The following is a 16,338-nucleotide window of genomic DNA, read 5'->3' as shown; positions in this document are numbered from 1 at the left end:
TAACATATATACATGGTAACTTAAAAGCTGGCGCGAGGTGTATGAACACCCGTGTTATAGCGACTGTCATTTACCGCGGTTACGCGTGGATAAAGTAAGTTATATTCATTCATTCATTCGTAACTTTAAATATATACAACGTAAACTATAAACACTGTAGACGTAAGAAACACAGCATGAACTTCTTTTGTAGACTACTATACTATTATGCAGACAATACACGATAATGAAGTCTCAGGGAGGAACGCACTCAAGAACACGCGTCTTGAAGCCAACTTCAAGCAACAAATGCTTGGAGCGCGTTAGGTGAGATAAGTCTAGAGCGAACCACATAACAAACGGTTTACAAAAATCCCTAACTTGGTGTTAACGTTTTATTGGTCAAATGTATATTAGAGTGGGGGGAATGGGACACCTGTTCCATCGATTTTCTCGTCGCATTTGGAAGTAAACAGTGAACATTCAAAGAATTATAAAACCGTATCCTCACGACTCCCATAGACTGTTGGTAATTGTTTAAAACACGATCAGGATATTTGGATACGATGGCTAAAGGTGTCCCACCTTCCCCCACCCTACTATATTACTATCTAATATGATAATCATACAACGATGCAGAAATATATACGCGCAGAAGTCACGCATTTGGCATAACGGAATAACTCAATGCTAAAACAAAGCCTTCGTGTATGGCTTGTCGTTTAGGAACCTAACATTATAGAATACTACATATGACCATTTGTGCCTAGATAGGCAAATAATAGGTTTATACAAATATTTTAAGCAAAACCTTTAAATTAAGCAAATTAAATCATCTGCGAAATTTTAACAAAAATTGAAATAAATACAGAAAATATCAATCGGGCAACATTATGTACGTATTACGTTGGTGTTATCTAGTCCGAACAGACTTTTCTGCCCTTTTTTTACACAAAAATTGCAGTACACAGACTTTTACGTCGGCAAAAAATCGGTTTGTTGCTGATTTATCTCTATTCCCTTTTTTTGTCAATTTCTTCTTCTGCGCATGAGGAATAGCTGGTACATAAATAAGTTGGCATACATAAAATCTTAAAAGTGGAGATAATATGAATCTGTTATACATTCATATTTAAACTGGTTATGTTTAGTTACTGTATAGTTAGTTGTTATAAAGTGTGCAGAAATATTTAGTAATATTTTAAGATTGGTTTATGGTTAAGGTAATTAAAATCAGTTAATCAAAAAAATAATAGTAGGGTAGGGGGAGATGGGACAGCTTTTTATCCTGTTTTTTTTTCGTCCATTTTGGTAGTAAACAAAGATCATTCAAATAATTATAAAACCGTGTTCTCACGACTGCCATATAGACCGTTGTTAATAGTTTAAAACAGAGTTAGGATGTTTATATATTATGTGCTAAAGGTGTCCTTTCTTCCCAACCCTATTATATATAACTGTATCCTCACGAATCTAAAAGAGCGTTGTTAATTGTTCAAAACAGAATTGAGAAATATGTGATAATATGTGCTAACGGTATTCATCTTACTTAAAAGCAGTGCTAAATATTATAGTACTGTGGGGTAAGACGGGACACAATTAGCACATAATATCCAAATATCCTGATCGTGTTTTAAACAATTAACAACGGTCTTTGAGAGTCGCTAGAATTCGGTTGTAGTTCTTTGTTTGCTGCCAAATTGGACGAGAAAATAGAATGAAAAGTTGTCCCAGCTCTCCCTATCCGACTTTATAGGGAATTAAAACAGAAGAGTAAAATCTTCTTTCAAGGTAAGGTTTTCTTTTTAAAAGATAAGATTTTGACGGCCAGGTAGTTTCGCTACGTTCGCAAATTCCCATGCTTTGTTATATGACTGATGGAGTGCTATCCATCATAATGTAATTAAGTGAAACAGGATATTCTTGTAATCTTCAATCGCTGACGTTTGGTGTGAAAAATACCACTGTCTGGTTTATTTCGTGTCTCGTCTGTATTATATACTAGGGTAGTTGAATTCTAAGCAAAAATTCACATGTTCTTATGTTTTGACATTGAGTACAATTGTAACTTAATTATTATGCTTGTGCTAAATTAATGTATAGTATTTTCCCGTGTGTTGCGTTATATGGTAGGGTGGGGTAAGAAAGGACAAATTTTCATTCTCTTTTTTCGTCCCGTTTGGTAGTAAACAAAGAATATTTTCAGAATTGAATAGTCCTATCATCACGACTCTCAAAAAGCGTTTTTATTTATCAAAACACGATCAGGAAATATAGGATTTAGAATGTAGATGCCCACGTCATCCCATCTTATCCCACAGTATTGTACAACATAGGTGTTGTGTGCGAACTATCTGCTGGCATATATAGCCCACCTGCTGCGTCAGGGTGGTCGGTGGAATTATTATTAAGTTCCACATGATATAGCATCTGAAAAATATGCGTGCACATAGAGATCGTATTTAGGCGTGGGAAATATGCAAAGAATTCAAGTTTTGAAGCTTCCGCAAATATTTTGCCGAGTGGTGAGCCAGAGATGTATCGTTTCAGAGATAATTTATATTCGTTACCGCGCCACAAGTATGGCTACATTTTATAAATTCGAAAATTTAGAACTCCGCGCACCAGGATACTAAAAAAAGTTTGGTGCTACAAATTAATCAGGCATTTTTTTAGTCTAATTCTATTTATTTTTTACATAGTCATTACAGTAAACAAATGTTTAGAAAACTGATTTTGACAAAATGAAGACTAATATTCATATAGATATGTAATATGAGTTGACTTATACAAGGCATTTTAAGGGGAGCTTTTTTTATCTAAAGCCAGCAAAACAACTGTATACAAATACAGTTTAAATTTAGATGTGCCAGTAATTTAGTGCCTGTTAAGTTAAATGTTATTTTAAACACAATAAAATATCGGCCGGTCTTTAAACATATGAAAACACTTTGAAGAGAAAAGGCATTTGAGGTGTCAACTTAAGTGAGATAATTTTCTTTCGCAACGTTGCGCTTTGCTGCAATAAAATGATGATAAATTATTGTTTACACGTTGTCTCTACTAATACTAAAACCTTTTGATCGCCACTAAAAAATTACTTGCGCTAAAGACGAAGCTCACATTCCAAAATTCTGTATATAAATCTTCAAATTCGTCAAAAAGTATTTCTGACAGCGGAAACCTTGTCTTCGTTAAACGACCGAGCTTGGCAGTAGGTTCATTTCGACTCCGAGCTCCCGAAGTCCCATTTCGGTCCTGCGAGTTTGCTCTTCGAGTTCCTGCTCTCTTTTGCGCCTCACACGGTCGTCAAACTCGGGCAGAAAAGGAAGATACTTGGCAAGTCTGCAATTAAAAAGTTTAATATATAGTAAGGTGGGGGAAGTTGGAACACCTTTAGCATGTAATACTCAAATATACGGACCGTGTTTCAAACAATTACCATTGGTTTATGGGAGTCGCGAGGATACGCTTTTATAATTTTTTGAATGTTCTTTGTTTACTCCCAAATGAGATGAAACAATAGAATCAAAAGTGTCCCATCTTCCCCACAATGTTTACATACAACAACGCAAATTTAGTAAGAAACTACTGGTATAAAATTATGCAAATATAATTTGTTTACTACTAAATGGAGCCATAAAACAGAATTAAACAAGAACCACCCCATCACAACCTACTACATTATGTAGTTTTTAAACTGACCTGCAATTGGTTGAGAATGGTAAATTGTAGCAGACTTTGCTGTAGTCGTCCTGATCCGTATTATCTGAGAAATCGCTTGCTACACTGTTCTCCCATTTGGTGAATCCCCGTTCTTCACGGGTGCCTAGAATATGACAAACTATAATAAAATATGACGTGTTATCATAAAATATTACGTAATAGCATACACTGTGACGCAATATCACAAAATATGACGTTATATCATAAAACATGACATAATAGTGGCGATTTCAAAAATAGGCGTTTTAAACTGTCACAAGTGATGGGAAAACGTAAAGTAATGCGTATGGGGTAATGAGTCACCTCTGGCCGACACCCCATGTTCCCTTGCGTGTGTCGCAATAGGACCTCACCAACGTAAGTTTTTTTGGCAATATATATATGTACTATATCAGTCGAAGAATATTTTCAGTGTTACCAGGTAACGTGTTGTCCAGCACTCCTGCCAGTATTGCTGAAACCAACATTGGTGAACTGAGCAACACTGTAAACACTTCGTTAAATAACGGGGAACCGGTGTTAATGGCGTTAGTATTTCCTTTCACCCATTCTGGAATAGCGAGGCCCATGTAGAGAGTGAATCCAACCGCAAAGACGTTTCTATATAAATATACACAAAATCATATTTTTGTTGAAATGGTTCGGCACGCTATTTAATACATGAACAAAGACGAAACTGTATATAGAGCATAGGCGCATGTGTGCTTGGGCAATACATTGTTCCAACCCAATGGTCACTAAATGGGTTGTCAAAATTATAGCAACAACAAAAAAACAATGACCCACAAAGTTACATATGTGTGGTGGCTCATAAGCAGGCATGGAGTGTATAAAACAGAACAACTATGCTTTAACGACTATCGTTGCCTTACCATATCATCAGAATAACCAAGTTACATTTAACTTAATTCAATATATAGTAGGGTGAGAGAAGATGGGACACCTTTTCATTCTATTTTCTCGTAAACAAAGAACATTCAAATTCTAAAACCGTATTCCAAGACTCCCATAGACCGTTGTTAATTGTTTAAAACATGATCAGAATATTTAGAAATTATGTGCTAAAGGTGTCCCGTCTCCCCCCACTCTACTTTATTAAAAATAAAAGGTTTCGTGTCCTACCTTGGCGAGTTCATATCAACGTATTGTAGATTGGATAAGCCAACTGCTGCTATCATGCCAAACATAATGAGAAATATCCCGCCCATCACCGGCTCTGGTAAAGTAACGAATATGCTGCCGACTTTTGACACGCAGCCCATTATAATGAAAAGTGCCCCAGCAGTTTGGAGAACCTAAAACATACCAATCTTTTTAAAGTTGGAAATATTATAGTGACAGGTTGCATTCGGCACCAAATAATCATAGAATAAAGTCTTGTAATTGTTGGAAAGGAAATTGGCAAGCGTGTTCCAAAAAAATGATCTTAGGCGTATTTTATACAGAATGTATAAGAAAACGCCATGTAAGATTTGTATGTTGTATAAGGAAAGTAAACTAAAAAAAAAGTTAAGTTTTGAAATTATGCTTTCGGCTTAAAATATAGTAGGGTGGGGAAAGATGAGACACCTTTAGCACATAATATCTTGAATCCTGATCGTGTTTTAAGCAATTAACAACGGCCTATGAGAGTCGTAGGGATAAAGTTTTATAATTCTTTGAACTTTGTTTACCACTAAATGGGATAAGAAAATAGAGTTGAAAGGTGCCCCATCTTCCCCAACCCTACTATGGCACTAAATATTGATAGTTATATAATTCACCCTTCTGCTTCCGACTCTTGTCACGCCAATAGCAGCAATATTTTCACTAAATGAAGTCGTTCCTGTTGTTGTACCAAAAAGTCCAGCAAGAACACAACCCATACCTTCCATCATAATCCCTCTGTGACGTCACAGATAAAATAAGTTGTGGAATAACATAACACTGTTATAGTAATTTAGGATAAATTATGGAGTGTTTTTATTAGTATTTATGCATTTTAATTTAAGTGTCGGTATTTTTAAAGTGTCATTTTAATTGCCGTCGTAGTAAAGAGCGCCTGCCTCTAGACCAAATGGCACAAATTCGACGGTCAACTCTGCTACCATAGTGGTCGCGTGTGTGCTTGGGAAAGACATTTATAACGGCATTTCAACTGCCAATTGGGCTCAGTGCCCATTGGTCACTTAACCGTTGTCTAAAATCTATAAATCAGCATTTCTTGAACTGGAGTAAATCAGCTATCAATCAAAATCCATCAGTTGACGAAACAGAAAATTTGTGCCAACTGTAGTACTTTACCACACCTTGAACAGCTCGTTGCCAAAAAGCAAGCGCATCCGTCGCATTAAACATAACTGATGTAGACAGTTGTTCTCGCTTTTTAATAAATGAGCGTCATATTACATATTGGGGGTAAAATAGATAAGTATCTTTGTTAAAAAAGGTAAACATACAAAAAAGTTCAAGAACCACTGATCTAAGTTGTTGAATTAAGAAATGTTTTTTTAAAAAAACTTGCCTGTTAATTGAGTGTTTAGGGGGTGGCGGGCTCTCTGTAAGCTTAGCACACGCGTAGTAGTCGCCGATTGATTCAATAGTGCTTCCCAGTACCCCGCCTAACATTCCAATCACCCCAGAAAGTACAACTCGTGGAGCGCCCCACTGTCCAGGGTAGGGAACACGAAACCTATGGGAAAAAACAACTTGAAATAGCAATAAGCCTGCACGAAAAGATGTCATAGCCTACCTAGGCTATTTATTTTGGGGCAAATAATTTACTGTCTCTTTAAACAGTTTGTATATAGACAGGTATAATATGCATATATATTTTAGTAGGGTATGGAAAGATAAGATTTTTCATTCTATTTCTAAAAATTTCAAAAAACAAACATTTTTTTGGTTTAAAAGAGGCGGGGGTCGTGACCCCCTAAACCCTCCCCCTGGCTTCGCCACTACATGTTGATATATATGTACATGCTCACCAAGGGCTATTATGAATGACTGCAATTCTTATGTCAGCTCTTGCATAGTAACTATGATCTGCAGGATCCGGTGATAAATAGTCTGTGGCTGTTAATATCCAACATAATGTCCACCCACAGATAAGGGCTATCAGAACCTAAAAATATAGAAATCCTTTATAAAATTTCAAAAGAATGTTTTTTTGAACTAGATTGCGAAATTAGTAAATAATGTGGGGCAAAATTGGATATCGTTAGCACATATAATATAGTAGGGTGGAGGAAGATGGCACACCTTTGGCACATAACATCCAAATATCCTGACCGCCTTTTAAACAATTAGTAACGGTCTATGTGAGTCGTGAGGATACGGTGTTAGAATTCTTAGAATATTTTTTGTTTACTACCAAATGGGACGAAAAAATGGAATGAAAAGGTGTCCCGTCTTCCCTAACCCTACTATATTGCATATTTTAAAATCGTTGTTTTTATCGATTTTCTTTTGGAGTCTTGAGTATGCGGTTATATAATTCTGTTATGTGCGTTGTTTACTCCGAAATGGGGCGATGAAAATGAATATAAACAGTGCCTATCTTACCCCGTCCTACCACAATTATGTAGATTCCATTAAAAAATCAAAAAATAACTAATATCACTTATTAAGACACTGCGGCGTCGATTTTCAGAATGGCCTCTAACATGGAAAAAATGGTCGCCCTTAAGGTTTAAGGTTAGGGTTACGGTTTTAATGGCCATATATAAGTTATGGTAACATAGGTTTCGGTGTAATAAAACCCCAGCGTAAATGTCAAGTTTTGTGACGCGTCAATGTATGTAGGACATACTCTCGTAGAACAGAATAGGGGTTCAGATAAAAGGGTATCACTTACCGGAAACATTTTGAAAGCTGGGACCCAAATCACGTGGCACTTGCGCTTTCGGTTAAATGAGAAGAAGGGAACTTTGATGTGGGACAAGTATTGTGACGAAACAATGAGAGCTGTGCTTGTACTAGAACGTTTATCTTTATTAGTATAGTAGGATGGGAGAAGATGGGACACCTTTTTATTCTATTTTCTCGTACATTTTGGTAGTAAACAAAGAACATTCAAAGAATTATAAAACCTTGTCCTGTTCATAGACCATTGTTAATTGTTTAAAACACGACCAGGATATTTATATATTTTGTGCTAAAGGTGTCCCATCTTCCCCACCCCACTATATAAAGTTATATGCCTAGTCGAGCAGGATATACAAATTTTACTTGTTTATTTTAAGGGGCAGGGCTACTACAGTTCTCATAACACCTGATTGTGTTTTTATAAATCTTTCGCTTTTGAGCTAGTACCTTAGCAAGGCAACTTCAGTTCTTGTAACACGGGTTGTGTTTCATAAATAGTCCGCTTATGAGTTAGTAACTTATTTATCATTTCGTGGTAGGGCAACTACAGTTTTTATAACACGGCAGATGTGTTTCATACAACTGAGGGTTGAAGAAATTGCTGCTACGTGTACACACACGCCTACAATACACTTCATTGGTCTTTGACCCGTACACTCTGGGTCGACGCGCTAAGATAATACACTGTTATGTAATCTACTTACAAAATAGCAGTTGCCCAGTTGGTAGAAGCATGAAAGGGTGCAGATGCGAACAAATCTAATCCAATTAATGCAATAGTCGGAGCTATGGTGACTGGGCCTATAAGTCTCATCATTAATCCAACTGTGCCGGTCATACCAAGAATAACTTCGAATAGTGCTGCAACTGCCATTGAGCCCTGTGTCTGAAAAAGCATTGTGTGATCAAATAAATGAATGTAATTTAATTTATCCTCGCGCGAACGAAAATGCCAGTCGTTAAACACGGGGGTTCTGTTTCATACACCTCGTGCCAGCTTACGAGTTACCAAGTATGTTGCTTTTGTGGGTGATTTTTTTTATATTTTTTATGTGTGGCTGATGGACAACCCATTAGTGACCACTGGGTTGGAGCAATTGCCGTTAAGTGTCTTGCCCAAGGACACATATACGCCCACAATAATAGCAGCGAAAAGCCACTTATTTATTCTCGCATGTCGGACCGAGCAACAAAAAATGTGTTAATTTTGTTTAAAACACGATCATAAATATTGGATTCAGATGCCAACAGTATCCCATCTTATCACACAGTACTATAACTAAACTTATATTCCAAAAATAAGAAAAATTATGCTATGCTATGAATAAGAAAGGTCATAACTTACCTCTCGTACTCTTCTCATCCATAACTCTTCACCGTCCACTATTGAACCATCTGTATCGTTGTATAAAGTAGTTGTTGAGTTAAACGAGCCGGGGGGTAAAGGGTCAGGACATTTGTTGTGGGGAAGGGCAAGACTTGATAGGATAGGAGCAAAAAATGCAAAGGAACTTCCTTGTAGAATCGGTAACCTGGGATTTAAAATCAGCGTCAGTTGATGGGTTAATGGCAGAGAGCACATATGGTGTCTTCATATACACCTTATGCTCGCTGTCGTGTTATAATTACATGGGTTTCTTTTTGTACACCAGGCACATATACATATAGTAGGGTGGGGGGATATGGGACACCTTTAGCACATAATATCCAAATATGCTGATATTGTTTTAAACAATTAACAACGGTCTATGGGAGTCGAGAGAGTACGCGGTTTTGTAATTCTTTGAATGCTCTTTGTTTACTACCAAATGTGACGGAAAAATGGAACGATAAGGTGTCCCATCTTTCCCCACCCTACTATATATATATATATACAGAGTATGCAATGACTATAAATCTTTATTAACCGTCAAGATTAGACAATCGTAAAACTAGACAAACTATAAATTATACTCGTTAATATTAATACGAGAGAAGCGACCCCGCACAGCAGTTTATCGCAAGGCGGTTATGAGTTTATCGCAAAGCGGTCACGCCCAAGCAAACATAAGTTTAACAACTTGTTTGCAGAATATTTTATAGAGTTTGCATTAGACGCTTTATGCTGTGGTAACCATAAACTTTAAATTTATTATTATATACTACTGTGGGATAAGATGGGATAACGTAAGCACCTAAAACCCATATTTTCTGATCGAGTTTTGAACAATTAACAACCCTGATTTTACAATTATTTGCATTTCTTGTTTACCACCAAATGGGACGAAAAAAGAGAACAAAACATTTCCCATCTTACCCTACCCTACCATGCACCATAACTTGCCTGTTTCCGAAGGTAGTTTGTATTATTGTGCTGATTCCAGATACAACAAACAGAGTTCCAATAACATAAGCCCTTCCTTGGTTCCCAATGTCGTCATTACCCATACATAACTTGGGAGCCAATAATAAAGGCATGCCCACAATTCCCCCGACTGAGAGCAAAAGGTGCTACGAAAATAAACATAAAAATTGTAAGAAATTTGTAATCTTTTTAACGTAATAATTAAGGGGGTTTCACAAGAAAATAAATAAAAAAATTATAAGCTTTTTTTCAGTCCTTTCAAGAAAATGAGAAATAGATATGTAAGCCTATTCAGTATTTTCAAGAAAATAAAGAACAAATTTATAAGTATTTTTGAGCTTTTTTTAGAAAGTAATTAACACTCTTTTAATAATTTTTTACAATTTTCAAAAAAATAACAAACAAATATGTAAGCAAATTCAGGCTGGGTACCTCACCCATGTGAAAAATTAAGCTCATACTTTTCTATGTCCGCGTTGTAGCTTATACTTGTCTCAAAAACACTGACCCACCAAAAATACCCACAAAACTTTAAATAAATACCTGCAACCCAAACGTTATGCAGAGATACCATGGGGGAACGTCGTTCAATCCATACATTAGATGATGCGCTCCTGTGCTTTCATTGGCTTCATCTTCTTTGTCTTTCTTTCCCATTTTAGTATCTTGGTCTCTTAGCTCTAAAAAGAAAATATGATTTATTCCCAAAAATTCTTCTATTTTTTATATATATTATAAGGTGTGGGAGTTATGACACCTTTTCATTCTATTTTCTGTTCCATTTGGTAGTAAAAGAACATTTAAAGAATTATAAAACCGTATTCTTACGACTCTCATAGGCTGTTGGTAATTGTTTATAAACACGAATGGGAAATATAGGATTTATGTGCTAACAGTATCCCATCTTACTCCGCACTACTATGTAGCTAAGCTTAAACTGAGGCACGCAAGTTAAGACGAACGATTTATGCTAAACTGTGTACCAATCGAAGTACAGCGATATAATACGCGTAATTTTAATCCTGGCACTACTGATGTATAAGAAGCAACGTAACACATATATAACGAAAAACCTCACATCATATTATTCTGATATCTAAGCTACTGTCTTATCTTTAATAAACCAACCCTATATTTTTCAAATTGCATTTGCGTTAGATAAGACAGGCGTCATTGCAAAACACACTAAGCGGCTTTGCTTGCAAATAGCAGTAACTTATAGTCGGCTTCATCAGCTTTATCTGTGGGAAGCGGATTTTTTCAATAATTAACTTTTGCGACCCTTGATATATGGCGATGTTCGGCAAGTAGCATATGAGTACCATAAGCAATTTTAGCGACTTCAAAGTTTTTTTTATTGCTCGGTGCCTGTTAAATTAGTCTTAACGGGTACGGTCGGATGTTTAGATAATAAACATTGGGATCTTACTTCAAAGAATAAACAAACATTACAATGCAAGTAATAAGCATGAAAATGACACTTTAACAGGAACAAATACTAACACCTTGCTGTGACGGGTTAAACGCTTTCAAACGCTTTTCCGCGATTATCTTGTCTGTATGTTATAAACTACTATAAATGTCTAATACCAACAAAAAAAACACTTAAAATGTATTTCATACCTCAGTATCGAGCATATACGGTTTATAAATACACCATGTTTGTTTAGTTTATAAGAAGGCTCCCATATTGTAACCTAACAGTGAGCAAGAGGTGTATCAATACATTGTGTGCGCCTGGTGTAAATTGAAACACTTCTGTTTTAACTCGACAGTGAGCATGAGGCACATGCACACGTACGTCCATGTACCCAGACGTGCTAGCAGAAATAAATACAAGAATTACAAAATTTGCGCTTTGCGTTTTCTTTATCCAGTTAGTATATTACATAAAGTATGACTATACGTTATACGACTTACGTTAAACAATGAAAGGCTGGGATTAATCTTGAAATGAATCATTGAGCAAGAACGGCGACGTACGTACGGATTAGTCATGCAGTATAGACAACGGCTTAAGGTGGCTGTACACAGTATCCGGCGTGCGAAGTCGCATGCAAACACATTACCGAGTTCCGCATGCGGCAGCGAAATCCGGACAAAACAGACAAAACGGACGAATTCCGGGTACTGTGTACAGCCACCTTTAACAATTTTAGCGATATCGTAAAACTGTGGGGTAAGATACAACACCTTTTGCACATATTATCCAAATACCGTGATCGTGTTTTAAACAAATAAAAACTGTCTATAGGAGTCGTGAAGATACGGTTTTATAAATTTTTGAATGTTCTTCGTTTACTACTAAATGGGACAAGGAAAAAAAAAATGATGTCCCATCTTCCCCCACCCACTTATGTATAGTATCAAAAAATATAGATTAAATATTTAAGCGACATTTTATACAGTAATCTGAAAACGTACATCCACAATTAATTAACATACGATGGATACCGAATCTGTTTAATACTAATAATAATATACGAATCGCACAACTACATAATTTCCGTTGCTACATGAAGACAATATACTAACGTTTCCGCTCAGGTGTCTCATACTCTATGACGACATAAACCAATGCTTAAACAGACGATATACATTCCGTAGTTAGTAATACAGTATAAGCATTTAGTATAAAGCCCGATATTGCTTCAGAGGTGTTTTGATAATGTATAGTTCACTGTTGCTGTGTGTTTTGGACATTTTACAGTTTGACCGTTATAAAGAGAGGGGATTCGATTTTAAAGTGTTTTTTTTATTTATGAAAGTAGTTTTATGTATTTTATGAAGGTATGAGTTTTAGTCTGCTTGTAGTATATATTTAAGAGCAGTTTTTGACGTTTTTGTAGATGCAATTTATTTAAAACCTAGATTTTAAACCATTTAAAATAAAGTGATACGGAATAAGCACCTTACATTAGCCCAGCGAATTGTGCTGGCCAAACATAGTAGGCCAGGAGTAGTTTAACGGGATTCATTACAGTTCAGTATATAAACCCTTGAAGAGGTTGTTTTTAGTGGAAGGGGGTAAAAATAAAGTATAGCACTGTGGGGTAAGATGGGACACATCTAGCACATAATATCTAAACATCCTGAACAGGTTTTAAGCAATTAACAACTGTCTATGAGAGTCGTGAGGATACCGTTTTATAACTCTTTGAATGTTCTTTTTGTGGTTCTGAGATTTATAAATGAATGTAACTTACATAATCCTCGCGTGGCCGAAAAACGACAGTCCTTATAACACGGGTGTTTTGTTTCATACCTCGTGCCAGCTTACGAGTTGCCATGTATATACTTTGCGGGTGATTATTTTTTTGGATTTTTGATTTTTGTTTGTGTGGCTGATAGTTTCGATACCCTATTATAGTGACAACTTGGTTGGAGCAATTGCTGTTAAGTGTCTTCCCCCAAAAAACATATACGCCCACAACAGTAGCACCGACGAGACTTGATCACATTACCTTCGGGTTAAAGGCAGGCGCGCTAACTACTTTGCCTGGCGCCGGACATTTGCCTATTAAGTTTGCAGTAAGTGATTTAATTGACCTGATTGAAATTTCCCTTGTAGGTGGAATAGGTAAAGTAGGATTTCGATCTGTTTTGTTTGTTTTGTAAAATGACAGCAAGATTAGAATGGTGGAAAATCATAACAACGTTGTTTATGTTTAGTCTGATGGCTATAAACGGTTCGGGTGAGTGGAAATATTTTAATTAACTTTTTTATGTGTGAATATATAGTAGAGTGGGGTAAGATGGGACACCTTTAGCACATAATATTCAAATATCCTGATCGTGTTTAAACAATTAACAACGGTCTATGAGAGTCATGAGGATATACGGTTTTATAAATATGTGTTCTTTGTTTATTACCAAATGGGACAAAAAAAATAGAATGAAAGTATGTCCCATCTTCCCCCACCCTACTATAAGTTAATACTTTGGGTATAAATGGGCCCAATCTAGCCTTGCGCAGCGCTGCGGGGGTAGAAGCTCAGAAATTTAAAATATATTGTCTTAACCAATCCTTCTTATGCTCTAAGAGGGGGTTCATCAAACGTTTAAAACTTATAATAAACGTATGTTATCGTGTTGTATTATATGTGTATGATGGCCCACAGCGTGGCACGGCTTTGGAATTGGGATTCAGGCCAGCATTAGCCCAGTATACCGCAAAAGTCGTAGCAAAACTGTCTTTTTAAATCAAGATTTTTTTTTCCAATAAAAAAAATATTTCCTCGTTTAGCAACTCAACAACTAAAAGTTTTGTTTAACAAATAGTATACCGCAAAAGTTGTCGTAATATTGTCTTTTTAAAACAAAGTTTTTAAATTTCCAAAAAATAAATATTTTTTTCTCGATTAGCAACGAAACGGGGATGGTATCAACCCGGTAATGGCTTCCAATATTCGCTTACTGGGACCAGATTAACGTACAAGAGAGCACAGGCAGAATGCGAAGGCTGGAACGGTAAACTCGCCATGAACGGGATCAGAGATCAAATATACTTCAAGTAATGTTAACATTAGAAAATATTGTGTTCTATGAAGAGTTGTAATACAGTAGGGTAGGGGAAGATGGGACACTTTTTACCTCTATTTTCTCGTCCCATTTAGTAGTAAACAAAGAACATTTAAAGAAATATGAAACTATGTCCTTATGACTCTCATAGACCGTTGGTAATTATTTAAAACACGATTAGGATATTTGGATATTATGTGCTAAAGGTGTCCCATCTTCCCCCACCCTACTATATAGCACTTAGTTATTATAGATAGGTTGGAATTTGAAAATATATAGAACATCGGTTTCTAATAGGTGATTTTTTTTCTCCACTTTTTTGTTATAAACAAAACATATAAAAAGGTGGGATACATTTTTATTTTGTTTCCTCGTCACATTTGGTAGTAAATAAAGAAAATTCAAAGAATTATAAAACCATATCATCACGACTCCATTAAACCGTAAGTAATTGTTTAAAACAAGATCAGGATATTTGAATATTATTTGTGCTAAAGGTGTCCCGACTTCCCCCACCCTACTAAATACGTACCTCCGATTTCTTTTCTTTTGGAATAAAAAACTACACAAATTTTAAATTTTTGAAAATTTTGAGTCCAAATTTTGTAATGCAAGTTAAATTAAATGGGTCAGTTTTTAAGTTAAAACGTAAGCAAAGTTTGCGCTGACAAACATAATATTCACAACAGAGAGAACTTTTATCTTTGTTTTGTTTTTCAGGAAGCTAGCATCTTATTTCAAGGAAATGCCGGTATGGGTTGGACTTGATGATATTACAAGGGAAGGACACTTTGTATGGAATGATGGGGTAAGTTTTTATTTATGAAGTACGACCAATAGTTATCTAGTAGGGTGGGGCAATATGGGACATGTTTTTGTATTCTTTTCTGCCCATTCGGTAGTAAATAAACATTTACGGTATTTTGTATACCCGTATCGCACCGCGTCTTTCAAATGGCGTTGAAATTTGTGTATGAGATATCGTTTCTTCATTATCCCATCTTACCCAAAAGTATTATCTGTATAGTTAGGTGTTGCACTAATAAGTATGTTTGAGCAAAAGTATGCTCGCTTAAAGCACGTTTAACGAAGTAGTGATTACAAAGTCGCAACTAAAATGCAATGTGTTCACAGTTTTTTTTTCTTATTTCTTTTTCTTTCTTTTTTGTTTTTTTTTTCAGATTTTTAATTTTTTTAATTTTTTTTATTGAATACCGTATTGCAGATGCCGTCGCATTTCGCATGGCTGGACGCCTGGCATATTGCGCAACCAGACAATAGAAACAATCAAGATTGTGTCGTTATAGTCAACAAACCTTGTAAACATTCACCAAGACATCTTGATGACGTAGATTGCCGAAATTCATTTTTTGGAATATGCGAAGTCTCAATCGGTAAAAAATAACATATAGTAGGGTGGGGGAACATGGGACACCTTTTACTCTATTTTCCTGATGAATTAGGTAGTAAACAAAGAACATTCAAAGAATTATAAAACCGTATCCCCACGACTCCTATAAACCGTTGTTAATTTTTTAAAACACCATAAAGGTATTTGAATATTATGTGTTAAAGTGAGAATTTTAGAAAGTTGTTTTTAAGTATCGATGTGTTTAGCTTCATGTTAGATTATTATTTGTAAGGTTTTTTCTTGTAAACGGCAAAATGTGAGATTTGAGTAGAATGTTATGCTATTTCAAGTTAGTATGTTATCTTTTATTAACTGTGTAATCTGCGATTTAGTTACATATATGTTGTTAATGTGCTTATACCCACAAGGTAGTGATTTAGAGGCAGAAACGTTGGTTTAAAAGTGATTAACTGCGTATTTAATCACACAGATAGAAATATCCGTGAAATTAACTGTCAGTTCAACGGTGAACTTTTACGTGAGGTTACGAGTAACTTAAAATTACAAAAAA

The 16,338-nt window shown here is 35.8% G+C and overlaps 2 protein-coding genes and 1 long non-coding RNA gene across 4 annotated transcripts in view; 2 read left to right on the top strand and 1 right to left on the bottom strand.

The window, feature by feature from the left end:
* LOC108950003 overlaps positions 1–4,720 on the top strand; it is a 23,219-nt gene extending 18,499 nt beyond the window's left edge. The window contains exon 3 of the long non-coding RNA XR_001975005.2: positions 4,708–4,720. This is a non-coding gene — a long non-coding RNA (uncharacterized LOC108950003). The remainder of the gene's footprint in view (positions 1–4,707) is intronic.
* Positions 2,656–16,338, bottom strand: part of LOC100182257 (solute carrier family 23 member 2-like) — a 22,468-nt gene continuing 8,785 nt past the window's right edge. Inside the window, exons 2-14 of one of the 2 annotated variants that reach the window (XM_026837216.1) lie at positions 10,713–10,718; positions 10,439–10,575; positions 9,875–10,041; positions 8,897–9,083; positions 8,256–8,437; positions 7,541–7,661; positions 6,672–6,808; positions 6,209–6,376; positions 5,469–5,589; positions 4,828–5,000; positions 4,124–4,305; positions 3,685–3,823; positions 2,656–3,324 (exon numbers count right to left, since the gene is read on the bottom strand). In XM_026837216.1, coding sequence (XP_026693017.1) covers positions 3,174–3,324; positions 3,685–3,823; positions 4,124–4,305; positions 4,828–5,000; positions 5,469–5,589; positions 6,209–6,376; positions 6,672–6,808; positions 7,541–7,661; positions 8,256–8,437; positions 8,897–9,083; positions 9,875–10,041; positions 10,439–10,552 — 1,842 coding nt within the window. In that variant the 5' untranslated portion in view covers positions 10,553–10,575; positions 10,713–10,718 and the 3' untranslated portion in view covers positions 2,656–3,173. Of the gene's footprint in view, positions 3,325–3,684; positions 3,824–4,123; positions 4,306–4,827; positions 5,001–5,468; positions 5,590–6,208; positions 6,377–6,671; positions 6,809–7,540; positions 7,662–8,255; positions 8,438–8,896; positions 9,084–9,874; positions 10,042–10,438; positions 10,576–10,712; positions 10,719–16,338 lie in introns of those variants that run through there. The other variant, XM_026837217.1, reaches the window with a different exon arrangement.
* LOC100179918 (myeloperoxidase) overlaps positions 13,471–16,338 on the top strand; it is a 17,232-nt gene continuing 14,364 nt past the window's right edge. Inside the window, exons 1-4 of the mRNA XM_002120523.2 lie at positions 13,471–13,590; positions 14,261–14,408; positions 15,137–15,224; positions 15,642–15,810. Of these exons, the coding sequence (XP_002120559.1) occupies positions 13,515–13,590; positions 14,261–14,408; positions 15,137–15,224; positions 15,642–15,810 (481 nt within the window). The 5' untranslated portion in view covers positions 13,471–13,514. The remainder of the gene's footprint in view (positions 13,591–14,260; positions 14,409–15,136; positions 15,225–15,641; positions 15,811–16,338) is intronic.

Source organism: Ciona intestinalis, chromosome 12, assembly GCF_000224145.3.
Source record: "Ciona intestinalis chromosome 12, KH, whole genome shotgun sequence".
In the NCBI taxonomy this organism is placed as follows: Eukaryota; Metazoa; Chordata; class Ascidiacea; order Phlebobranchia; family Cionidae; genus Ciona; species Ciona intestinalis.
The sequence above is the reverse complement of the archived record's forward strand: the minus strand, read 5'-3'. Positions and strand labels throughout refer to the sequence as shown.